The sequence below is a fragment of the Budorcas taxicolor genome, chromosome 1 (assembly GCF_023091745.1).
Source record: "Budorcas taxicolor isolate Tak-1 chromosome 1, Takin1.1, whole genome shotgun sequence".
Lineage (NCBI taxonomy): Eukaryota > Metazoa > Chordata > Mammalia > Artiodactyla > Bovidae > Budorcas > Budorcas taxicolor.
Window position 1 is genome coordinate 41,664,946 of NC_068910.1, and position 13,100 is coordinate 41,678,045.

Sequence of the window (13,100 nt, forward strand, 5' to 3'; positions counted from 1 at the left end):
AACCTAGTGAGTTCACTGTAAAATTCTTTCATCCTTGCTCTACATTTAAATTTTTTCATGACAGAAAGTTGGAAAATAATAAACAACCACAACAAAACAAAGAATAAATTTTTTGAATGCAACCATAAACCAGTGGAAGTACTTAGGAAAGAAAGCCATATTTATAATTGCAAAACTAAGTAAAATACCAAATGCTAACTTTCCACAAAACACTCAAAACTCATGTGAGAAAAATTTTGAAACACCATTAAAGGAAACAAAAATAGATGAGCAAATGGAAAGTCACAAATGGGCATTCTCACCTTTGTGGAGACTTTTGTTCTAGCTAAGTGCTAAAGCATATATAAATACAATGTAAACCCAGTAAATGTAATACCATTTTTTTTTCTCTTCTCAAGATAGATAAGTAGTTAGTCAAACTCATTTGAGTACATAAACAAAAACTACCAGAACATTTGGGGAGGGGAAGGGATAATAATTTTAGTAAGAGAGAGGTTAAATCTATCAGTTGTTAAAATACGTTATAAAGATTTTATAACTGAAACTGTAGTGCTGGCTCATGAATAAACAAATCAAACAGTGAAATAAATGTTAAAAATCCAGAAATATATCTAATTACACATGGAAACAGTATATAATAAAGGATGTACTTCATATCAGTGAGAAAAGTTGAACTGATGTATGTTACAATAACTAGTTATATGCAAAAAGATAAAATTTTAATTCTTCACATTGCACACCAGAATATATTCCAGGTGGATGAAACATCTAAGTTTAAAAAATAAAATTATATAAGTGCTGGAAGAAAGCATGGATAAAAAGCACTCTATACTCTGGGAGTGGGGCATTTTTTCTAGCTATGATTGAACATCCAGTGGCAGTAATAAAAAAATAAATTGATTTTTTTAAGAAAAAGTGTTTTTATCTAATATAATTTTATGCAGAAAATACCTAAAGTGAGTAAAAGAAAAATGACAAACTAGGAAAAATATTTGCAACTTAATCTGAAAGAAAGAATATACTTTATTAATAAAACTATTTTTTAAAACAGAAGAAAATGACTAACTTTTAATTAAAACATATAGCATAAAATAAATACAATAGCTTTGAACTATATGCAAATATATTCAACCTCCCCTGTAGGAAGAAAAATGCAAATAAAAATATACTGTTACAGCATTTCTCACCTATATGATGGAAATCCAAGTCTGAGGATATGCTCAGTTGTCAAGTTATTCGGAAATGAACTCTCACTCTTTGCTAGTGGGAGAGCAAATTAGTGCAACCCCATTAGAGGGGAATTTGCCAATATTTAGCAAAAAACTTGAGCACAGCGATTGCCTTTCTCAGACTAAATGAACAAAATATTCAGATAAGAACTGAGAAACACATTTTCCCAAGGCTGTTCATTGCACTACATTTTTAGACTGTTGGTTAGCATGATTATTATTCTAAGAATGTTACCTGTTTATTACAGAATTGAGGGAATAAATAGCTGTAATGGTGTTATTAAGAACCAGGATTTTCCTCATTAAAAAAAAAAAGGCAAAGGTGTAAGAGTGTGAAGATAAGTAAAAACCCTGTGGTCCAGAATTTGAATTGAAGGTAGCAGTGTGGATTCATGACAGATTTTATCTTCTCCAAAACAGATTCCTGCTCTAAACACACTGCAAAGGTCTAGAGCCAGTGAAGAGCAGTGAGCACAAGGTTGATTGGTGCTTGAATGGTACACACATGAAACACAGAAGTGTCTGCCATTTGACATACTAATGTGTGCTCTGTAAAGGAAAAACACGAACTCACATAATTTGGGGAAATTCTGAACTTTCTCCTTGGAAATTACACTTTATGTTAAATACTCTGAAACAATCTCTCAGTAAAGAGATCAAGTAATGTTGAACACAGTGGCTGTGGGGAGCACTCTGTTTTTTGTAGGGGAATGGACTGCGATTGTAGAATCCCTGTTGTTTCATCCCTACACAAATGTGTCACTGGAAATAGTCTGGGCAGTGCTGCTGTGAAAGTGAAACTCAGTCTGTGGTTAACTATTTGTGGTAGAGGTTCGGGAGGTCTAAAGAGAGTTCCCGGTATTATCATGTCCTTAACAAATGACTTACCTGGAGAATCCCAGGGATGGGGGAGCCTGATGGGCTGGCATCTCTGGGGTCGCACAGAGTCGGACACGACTGAAGTGACTTGGCAGCAGCAACTAATGACTAATTGAATACAAGTGTTGTTTAGAATCTATCCGATATAAATTCTGTGTTCAGTGCTGGAAATGTGATGGGTGTGAAAAGGAAAGGAAAGTCTGGTAGAGTATTAAAATGCAGTGATACTATTAATTTGATTATAAAGATTTGAAACATTTTATGAAGATATTTGTGATCAAGAAGCTAAGTATAAGCAACAATTGTACTATGCCATGGAGTGAGAATTAAATTATGATGAGTAAAAGCAAGGAGGGACATGACTGGCAAAGCAAAGAGCTTGAGCAAAGATAACATTAAAGTTGATGTTTACAGGAAAAATAGCCATACTTGTCTGGAGCAAAATATATATGTGTGCGTGCCTGCATGCTAAGTTGCTTCAGTCGTGTCCAACTCTGCAACCCTATGGACTGTGGCCCACCAGGCTCCTCTGTCCATGGGATTCTCCAGGCAAGAATACTGGGGTAGGTTGCCGCACCCTCCTTCAGGGAATCTTCCCAAAATGTGTGTGTGTGTGTGTGTGTGAATTATAGGAAGCGGGTGAGGTAAGGATGAGGCCAATGAAGTCTGAGAAATGTTGCTTCTGGGTTCTGGTAAGCCCCATACATGACCTTGGAAAGGTGGTTTCATTTCTGTGAGGCTCAGCTTTCCCATCTGTATAATGTGGACTAATGATATTTAAGTCACAAAGTGAGGATAAAATTTAAAAAAAATCATGTATATAAAGCTTTTAGCACAGTGGAGGGCACTTAATCACTGCTGGTTCTTACTGTTACTAAGCAGAGAGGAACAAAGTGATGAATATCCTCCATTGTCAAGGGAGAGTATTTGGATTTCATTTTGCAGGCAGTGAAGAACCATTGAGAATTCTGAGCATGAGGGTGAAGTGATTAGCTCTGTGGTTTGGAAATATGAACATGGAAGAGTGAGGGAATGAAGAGGGATACCTGGCATTGTGTCCTGATTGGAGATGAGGAAGCATAAATGGGACATTTGTAGTGTGGCCAAAACTGTTCACTTTTTAAGAGATTTTGGCTATTCGTTAGATATATGTATGTAGGAGGGTGGACTGAGAGACAAGAAAGAATAGAAAAAAAAGACATCAGGGTTTCCAGCCTGAGCATCTGAGTTGCCACTAATACCAAAACCTGAGACAGACAACATAGGAGGAAGGGCAGGTATATAGAAGAAGGTAGTGATTTCAGGGGTAGTATTTAGTTAGTTTTCTCTTACTTTTTTTTGGTCCCTCCCCTTCTAGAATAAGTGAGCTTTGAAGATTTGAATGTGGTGGCCCAGCTTCTAATCCCATTAATCCCTTGACTCTCTGGGACCACTGTGTTTTGGAAAGAATGTTGGCTTATTACAAAGGTTGTGATTGTGATCATTAGAAGTGCTGCTTCTGAGATCTATCAAATACATCAGAAATGAACTCCAGTAATGAACAAATATCCAGTAACAAACTCCAAAGTCAAATACCCAAAACCATCAAAGCAACCAAACATGGTAGCCAAATGTAGATATGTGGCCTGCAGGACTGCATTCCTCAAAGCATTGCTTTCTTTAAGCAGAGTTGAAAGTAAATGCAAATTGAAACATTCTCCTCCACACCAATGTTTGTGTGTGTTTCTTATTTCCATGTGCAGGACAGGAGAGAATTGGGAAAGACTCCAACTATGAACAGGAGGGTAAAGTTCAGTTTGTGATTGACGCAGTGTATGCGATGGCTCACGCCCTTCACCACATGAACAAGGATCTCTGTGCTGACTACCGGGGTGTCTGTCCAGAGATGGAGCAGGCTGGGGGCAAGAAGTTGTTGAAGTATATCCGCAATGTGAATTTCAATGGTGAGTCTCCGTGTTTTTTTATCCCCCTCAGGCCGACATGGGGAGTTTATGTTTTAGAGAAACAACATCTAGAGAATGCCATGAAACTCTAGTGTCTAAAGTATTATATGTAAAACTGACAATTGCTCCTAATGACAGTGAAGCATTGATACCAAAGTACCTTATGAATCTAAGAAGTCACATTATGGCAAGTATGATTTTAATGCTCTTATATATTTACCAATATTCTAATATGCTGACATGTGGTAAACCAGATAACCAGAACATCCAATAATATAACTCTGGGTGATACATAACTTGGTGGCATCAAAGTCTTTTGGCAAGACAGAAATTTGTCATAATCATCTGGTATATTTTTAAACAAATATTTCAAAATTCTAATATCTTGATCATGTGATATATTTTGCTTGCACTCATTAAACATATTTAAACATCTCTATTCCAGTCTCTTGGAATCCTAAGTGCTGATATTTTGCTTTCATCGGTTAAGTAGTCAGATTACAGTTTACTCTTGAGTATATGAATTATATCACTTCAAATGATTGTATAAATGCTAAATATATTATTTAGCAGTGAGTGAGCAAATGAATAAATAAATTTGGGAGGGTTATAGTTTACCTGGGGGTGTCCTGGTGGCTCAGAGGGTAGAGAGTCAGACTGCAATATGGGAGACCCAGGTTCGATCCCTGAATCAGGAAGATCCCCTGGAGAAAGGAATGGCAACCCACTCCAGTATTCTTGCCTAGAGAATCCCCACGGACAGAGGAGCCTGTAAGGCTACAGTCCATGGGGTTGATAAGAGTCAGACATGACTGTGTGACTTCACTTTCACTTTCATGGTTTACCCTCTTTTTCTTAAAACAGAAGTTTTGTTTTGTTTTGTTTCGTTTTGCCAAATTTTTCCTTGGTGAACGTCAGTAGGAATGGGAGTGAATAAGAGGAAAAGGAAGGGCCAGTTGCTCTAGGTACTCAAGTTAATTGAAATAATGATTATAATTTTCTGTAACACCAAAATCTCATATTAGAAACTTATTTCTCAAGGATAATACTTTGGTAGAAATTAATAAAGAAAGAAAGTGAAGTCGCTCCGTCGTGTCCGACTCTTTGTGATCCCATGGACTGTAGTCTACCAGGCTTCGCTATCCATGGGATTTTCCAGGCAAGCATACTGGAATGGGTTGCCATTTCCTTCTCCAGGGGATCTTCCTGACCCAGGGATCGAACCCAGGTCTCCTGCATTGCAGGCAGACGCTTTACCCTCTGAGCCACCAGGGAAGCCCAGAAATTAATAGGTTACCTAAAATAAATGAGTAGAGATGAGTGGGGAATATAATAGGAGATTTATTATGCGCATTGGCTGACACAGTTTTGGAGACTGACATGCCCCCACGACCTACCACCTATAAGCTGAAGAACCAGAGCACCAGCGGAATGCTTTAGTCCAAGTGCACAGGCCTTGGGGTCAGAGGGTCAGTGGTGTAAGTTCTGATCTGCTTCTGAAAGCCAGAGAACTTGGAGACCAATGTCTGAAGGCAGGAGAGGATGGGTGTCTGCTCAAGCAGAGAGAGTGAATTTGCCCTTCTTCTGCCTTTGATTCTACTCATACTTTCTAGGGATTGGGTGGTGCCAGCCCATACTGGGGAGGGTCCCCTGCTTCATTCTGTTCAGCAATTCACCAGTTCTTTATTCACTTTAACCATTCTTCCAGGAACAGCCTCATATAGACACAGAAATCAACTTTTGCCAGTGTCAGGGCTTCTGCAGTCAAGCTGACACATAAAATTAACCATCTTGAATGTCAATTATATCTTGATTAAAAAAGTAATCTCTACATGGGATAATGCAAAATTTTATACAGTAATAAACCTAATATATTGCATATGAATAATGTAACCATACTGCAGGGAGTGAGGAAAAAAAAAAGAATGCAAGTAATTTTTGAAGACAGTATTTCACTGTACACTGTCAGTCTGAAGATATGAAGAGTAGTACACAGATAGTGCACAGTAGCTAGAAGTTGGTATGTTTTTTTCCCACAATTCTGAGGCTTATTTATGTCCATAAGGGAAGTGAGAGATTTAATAAAAGATATTTCAGGTAATGAGCATCAGGTCTCTCATTGTCAGGGAGAGAAATGACTAGTAAGGATGGGAGAAAATTAAAGTAACACTGTGTTGACTATACCAACATGCAGTATATGCACACAGCTGGAGAGATACAGAAATGGGTAAGGTTATGTCTGTATGTGTACAAACCTCTACTGTCTAGTTCTGTCCACTGAGAGTGCCTAGGAGTGATGACATCCTGATAGAAATAACTGCACCTTCATTCACATCTTATTTATAAATACCATTCTCCAATGAAATAGAGCTAGGGATCTCTAGGGGAACTCTTAATTCAGGGGCCAGAGCAGGGCAAGTAGAAGATGAGCTTGAAACCGTGTTGTGCCACAAAGTAAGAAAGTGCTCAAAAATTGATGGGACCATGTCGAAGGGGCAAAGGAACCAGCTTGAAGAAGATACCACCAGCTAATTCTAAACCAATAATGGATTTAACTGATATAATATAATAAATATCAATGAGTTCATGCTCACAGAAATAAATAATTGAACACATAATGCGGGAGAAGGGACAACATGATGGGAGGATGCAAAAATGGAGATACGAAATTCGCCAAAGACCTCAGTAATAATTGCTTAAGGTAAGAATCACCAATGGATGCTAAAATTCTGGGGCGACAGTAAGATGAGAAATAAGATATTTACCTAGCTTCAAAGTATCATTCATCATGGAACATGTTAATTACAAAGGGGAAAAGAGCAACTTTGAAGTAGAAAAACCTGGAACACAGTACTTAACCAAGTCATCTAGGTTAATGTCACCAATAATGAGACTTAACAGTGTCACATACTTCTAATCGTTAGAGATATGTAAATCAAAACTTCAATGAGTACCACTTCACACTAGTCAGAATGATCATTATCAAGAAGTCTACAAATAATAAATGCTAGGGAGTTTTTGGAGAAAACAGAATCCTCCTACACTGTTGGTGGGAATGTAAATTGGTGCAGATACTATGGAGAACAGTATGAAAGTTCCTTAAAAAACTAAAAATTGTGCTATTATAATATATGATCCATCAGTCCCACCCCTGGGCATATATCCAGAATAAACCATAATTTGAAAAGATACATGCACACAAACGTTTATTGCAGCACTGTTTAGAGTAGCTAAGACAGGGAAGCAATGTAAATGCCCATCAGCAGGTGAATGGATAAAGAAGACATGGTAGATATATTGATATGTACAATGGAATATTACTCAGCTGTAAAAATGCAGTCATTCCATTTGCAGCAACATGGATAGACCTAGGGATTATTATATAAATAGAAGCAAATTAGACAGAGAAAGACAAATATCATATGATATCACTTGTATGTGGAATTAAAAAAAAATGATACAAATGAACTTATTTATAAAACAGAGACAGACTTTGAAAACAGACTTAACGGTTTCCGAAGCAGAAAGGTGATGGAGGGGATAAATTAGGAATTTGGGAATAATATATACGTATTACTATATATAAAATAGATAATGAACAATAACTTACTATAGCACAGGAAGCTAAGTATTTTGTAATTATCTATATGGGGAAAAAGCTATGTATATAAATCTGAGTCTCTTTGTTGTATACCTGAAACTAACACAACATTGTAAATCAACTATACTTTAACAAAAATAAATTAATTTTTAAAAGATACCCTGAGAAGGTTACAGCATCAATTCTGAGGTCTTGTTGCCAAAAATATATAACCTTCATTTAATCATGAAGGAATATCAGACATCCAAATTGAAGGGTATTTTACAACATAACTGGCTCATACTCTTCAAAAGTGTCCAGGTCAAGAGAAAGACAAATGGAGAAACTGTTCCAGACTGAAAGGAATTTAGGATAAATTACTATTAAATGCTATGTGGAAACATTGATCTTAAACCAAAAAAAGATATGAATGGGACAGTTATTTTAAGAACATCTGTGGATTAGTTTTAAATAGCAAGATAGCAATGTTAATTTCCTGGTTTAGATAATTATGGCTTAAAAAATCTTCTTGCTTCTTTTAAATAATAACCCATTTAAACCCACAATATTGGATTAATCATTCAGAAGTTACTTAGCATCAGGGTGAAGAAAAATCATATCCAGTTTGGGAACCAACAGTTTCCAAGCTGAGATGGAGACAAAATTGACTGAATACAACCAGAAAAATAGTTCAACTACAAATCACCTTCTTTTTGTAGTTTTCTTGCTCATCATACAGAATCTCCTAAAATATATAATTTTCCCAGAACCAGGTACATATAAATTTCATCATATATCCTGGGGTCATTTGTTGGTCTTTGCATTCTGGTCCATAGATAAACATCACCATTCAGAGGCCAGTAACAAAAAAATAGGTCATTTTGAGAATATTTTTGGTGATTCTTGTCTGATTCTTCTTCCATAGAGGGCTTGTAGACTCATTTAGTTAAGATGGTCTTATCCGCTAATGAGCCAGAATTGCTGCGTTACTGACTGGAATTCAGGGTCTATGTCCCAAATAAATACTATGTGCCAGAAACTGTTCTAAGTACTTTTTTGTATACTGGATTCTTTAATATTAATAATCCCAGATGGCTTAGGTATGGTTATTTTCCTTCTTTTTTTTTTTCAACAGATAAACTAATTCATAGAGAAACTAAGAATCTTGGTGTTTAAAGCCACATGGTTTTGTAGTGATGATGCTGTTATTGTTGCCTCGGGTTCCCAACTCCATGGCCTGCTTTCTTGACTTTTATTAAGCGTTTGAGAAAAAGGGCTTGTTCCTGAGATTCCAGCTTGGAACACAGACTCTGTGGGAGACCACAGGCAGGGCCAGTTTGTTCCCTTTCTCTGTTGTCATTGTAATCATACTCTGATGTCAAGGTAATCTCCTTTCTCTGAGGAAATTCTTTCTGCCACATGAACCGGCAGGAGACTTCCAGGGCCATGTGACATTTGTTAATGGCAGGGCTCAACTGTTGTATAAAGCAGAAAAAAAAAAAAAAAAAAAAACCTGTTAGATTTAGTTAAGTGGCTTTCATATCACTTTAAGTGAGCAATTAGGGTGAAAAGAAATTTGACTTTTTTTACTCATTCAGTGTCCTGACTTTCAGACAAATAAATCAGATTCTAGGGAGGAGAAAATATTTGTCCAACACTTCACAGCTAGCAAATGAGAGAGACAGACCTATAAGTTAAGATTCTTTTTTTTGTGAAAAACGTCACCTCTCTTTTGCATATTTTAGAAAAATATTGATGTTTCTTGATCATAGTAAGCTTAATTGTGCTCTTCTGTTACTTCAGTACAGAATTTTTCATACCCCTGAGAGTTTTGTTGCAGTACAGTTTAACAACCTCAAGCTTTACATTTACAGGAACATCAATTTAGGAAGTGATAATAGAATGTTCTAAAGGATTGCTACATCTTCACCAAGCACTTAACCTCCTCTTGTGTACCGACAGAAAAGATGGATAATTTTGTCTTTATGACTTCTAGCCATCTTTCTTGCATCTCTCGTGAATGCAGTGACCTGAGCCTAAATTTTAGTTATCGCAACATTTGCTCATCCAACCAGATGTCAGTATTTGTAAATTTACCAAATTTATTCTCATGGGTACACGATCATAGATAATTGTTCTATTGCGAAGTATTTAATCTAAAATATGTCTGTACCTAGAGTTAGTTATTACTTTCCAGAAAACAAACTGGGTTGTGGTAAATTTTGTAATGATGATGCATCTCTTGTTGTCTTCTTGAAATATGTAATTACCTTTCCTTCATCAAGGGTGAAATCTGTGTACCCTCTCCTTGAATCTGAGTGAGCTTGCGTCTAATGCAGAAGTTGCAGTCTGTGAATTTTAAGCCATAAAATGTCATAGGGCCGTTGCATGGTTCTTTTGTGACTTCTGTATTACAAACACAGCTAGCAAGTTAGGAGGAAGCCAAGAAGCTAAGAAATAGGCTGCATGTGAGTGTTCCTTTCATGGCTCCAGCTGAGGTTACAGCTGACACTCAGCATCAGCCCTTAACCATGTGACTTTCAAGGTTCTCCAGCTGATGTGAGTGAAACAGAGAGACCCTTTTTTCTTTTCTTTTTTTTTTTTTTTATAAAATAATTTTATTTCTTTGTTTTTGGCTGTGCTGGATCTTCGCTGCCGTGCAGGCCATTCTCTAGTTGCAGTGAGCGGGGACTGCTCTCCACTATGGTGCACAGGCTTCTCTCTGTGGCACCTTTGGTTGCAGCTCCTGGGCTCTAGAGCACAGGCTCAGTAGTTCTGGTGCACAGGCTTAGTTGCTCCAGAGCAAGTGTGATCCTCTGGGATCAGGGGTCGAAACTGTCTCACCTGTGCTGGCAGATGATCTCTTTACCACTGAGCCACAGGGGAAGCCCCCAGAGACGCCCTTTTCGTGCCTAGTCCTGCCCAAATTGCAAAATACACGTTCTTTTTTCAGCACTCCCTGTTAGGATGGTTTTTTGAGCAATAAAGGGTAACAAACAGAAATCAGTGCTATGTTTCTGAAACCTGTGTTCAGTTCAGTTGCTCAGTCATGTCCGACTCTTTGCGACCCCATGAATCGCGGCACGCCAGGCCTCCCTGTCCATCACCAACTCCTGGAGTTCACTCAGACTCATGTCCATCGAGTCGGTGATGCCATCCAGCCATCTCATCCTCTGCCATCCCCTTCTCTTCCTGCCCTCAATCCCTCCCAGCATCAGAGTCTTTTCCAGTGAGTCAGTTCTTCACATGAGGTGGCCAAAGTACTGGAGTTTCAACTTTAGCATCATTCCTTCCAAAGAAACCCCAGGGTTGATCTCCTTCAGAATGGACTGGTTGGATCTCCTTGCAGTCCAAGGGACTCTCAAGAGTCTTCTCCAACACCACAGTTCAAAAGCATCAATTCTTCAGCTCTCAGCTTTCTTCACAGACCGACTCTCACATCCATACATGACCACTGGAAAAACCATAGCCTTGAATAGACGGACCTTTGTTGGCAAAGTAATGTCTCTGCTTTTGAATATACTATCTAGGTTAGTCATAACTTTTCTTCCAAGGAGTAAGCTTCTTTTACTTTCATGGCTGCAGTCACCATCTGCAGTGATTTTGGAGCCCCAAAAAATAAAGTCTGACCCTGTTTCCACTGTTTCCCCATCTATTTCCCATGAAGTGATGGGACCAGATGCCATGATCTTTGTTTTCTGAATGTTGAGCTTTAAGCCAACGTTTTCACTCTCCTCTTTCACTTTCATCAAGAGGCTTTTTAGTTCCTCTTCACTTTCTGCCATAAGGGTGGTGTCATCTGCATATCTGAGGTTATTGATATTTCTCCCAGCAATCTTGATTCCAGCTTGTGCTTCTTCCAGTCCAGTGTTTCTCATGATGTACTCTGCATTTAAGTTAAATAAGCAGGGTGACAATATACAGCCTTGACATACTCCTTTTCCTATTTGGAACCAGTCTATTGTTCCATGTCCAGTTCTAACTGTTGCTTCCTGGCCTGCATACAGATTTCTCAAGAGGCAGGTCAGGTGGTCTGGTATTCCCATCTCTTTCAAAATTTTCCCCAGTTTATTGTGATCCACACAGTCAAAGGCTTTGGCATAGTTCATAAACCAGAAGTCGGTGTTTTTCTGGAACTCTCTTGCTTTTTCAGTGATCCAGCGGATGTTGGCAATTTGATCTCTGGTTCCTCTGCCTTTTCTAAAACCAGCTAGAACATCTGGAAGTTCACGGTTCACGTACTGCTGAAGCCTGGCTTGGAGAATTTTGAGCATCACTTTACTAGCATGTGAGATGAGTGCAATTGTGCAGTGGTTTGAGCTTTCTTTGGCATTGCCTTTCTTTGGGATTAGAATGAAAACTGACCTTTTCCAGTCCTGTGGCCACTGCTGAGTTTTCCAATTTTGGTGGCATATTGAGTGCAGCACTTTCACGGCATCATCTTTCAGGATTTGAAATAGATCAACTGGAATTCCATCACCACCACTAGCTTTGTTTGTAGTGATGCTTGAAACCTGTGTATGCATTGGCAAAAAGAGAAGAGAGCCTATCAGGTCAGTGCTTTGATGCCAAAAGGCTGTTTTGTCATTGGAGCAGCCTACATCCCAAATCATTCTCCATCCAGAAATAAAAAAAAAAGTTTCATTCAGACACTGTCATCTGGGAAGATTTCCTCCTTGCATGTATTTTGTCACCTCTTCTCTCCTTTCAGCATCCCATCTGATCAAGTGGCCCTGCTTCCTTTACCTTAGGACACTTCTTTTCTGGCCTTGATACCTTGTAGACATTCCTGCAGGGGTTCACTTGTCCTTTGATAATTTATTAATCAAATAAATTTCCTCTGCAATTATTTGATCCTTTTTTTTTTTGATACAGATTTCATTGAACACAAATCCCCTTTTTTCTCTTTCAAGAAGTCAGGGGGTGATGTTAAAAAAGAGTTTTGTGTGTGAGAGGGCAGGGTGAGGGGGGACTGTAAAAAAAAAAAGCCAGTTGCATTGTAGAATCCATCAAAAAGGTCAGAGCTACACCATACATTACACATCACTTAGGCAACATATTCAGCTCTTCTGCCTTATATATTTTTTAAGAATGATCTTTAATGAGCATGGAAAGGGCACTACAAGAATAATTTCTCCTCAAAAGGATTGTAAGGAGGGAGAGAGATGAGGCAGTCTGTACCTTTCTCATGAATATTTACTGGGTAGGCTGAGATCCTTTGGACCCCCAGGCCTCTGATATTCTTCCTCTGTCCTCTCACAGACTCTGAAAAGCTCCCATCCTATTATTTAATGAGTAGAAGCTGCAGAATTATAGCAAAGCACAACATGAATCCTAGTATCCAATGTGAAAGAAAAGAGCTGTATCTGAATGGTAATGTCTTTCTGAAAAATAATAAGAAAGACTTCTATTGATTCCTACACAGAGAGAGATTGGGGGTATCTCTGTGGACTGTGGGGATAGTGTCTA

The 13,100-nt window shown here is 38.3% G+C and overlaps 1 protein-coding gene across 1 annotated transcript in view; it reads left to right on the plus strand.

The window, feature by feature from the left end:
* The window catches only part of GRM7 (glutamate metabotropic receptor 7), an 884,992-nt gene that overhangs the window by 617,565 nt on the left and 254,327 nt on the right, over positions 1-13,100 (plus strand). Inside the window, exon 6 of the mRNA XM_052637554.1 lies at positions 3,851-4,051. Coding sequence (XP_052493514.1) covers positions 3,851-4,051 — 201 coding nt within the window. The remainder of the gene's footprint in view (positions 1-3,850; positions 4,052-13,100) is intronic.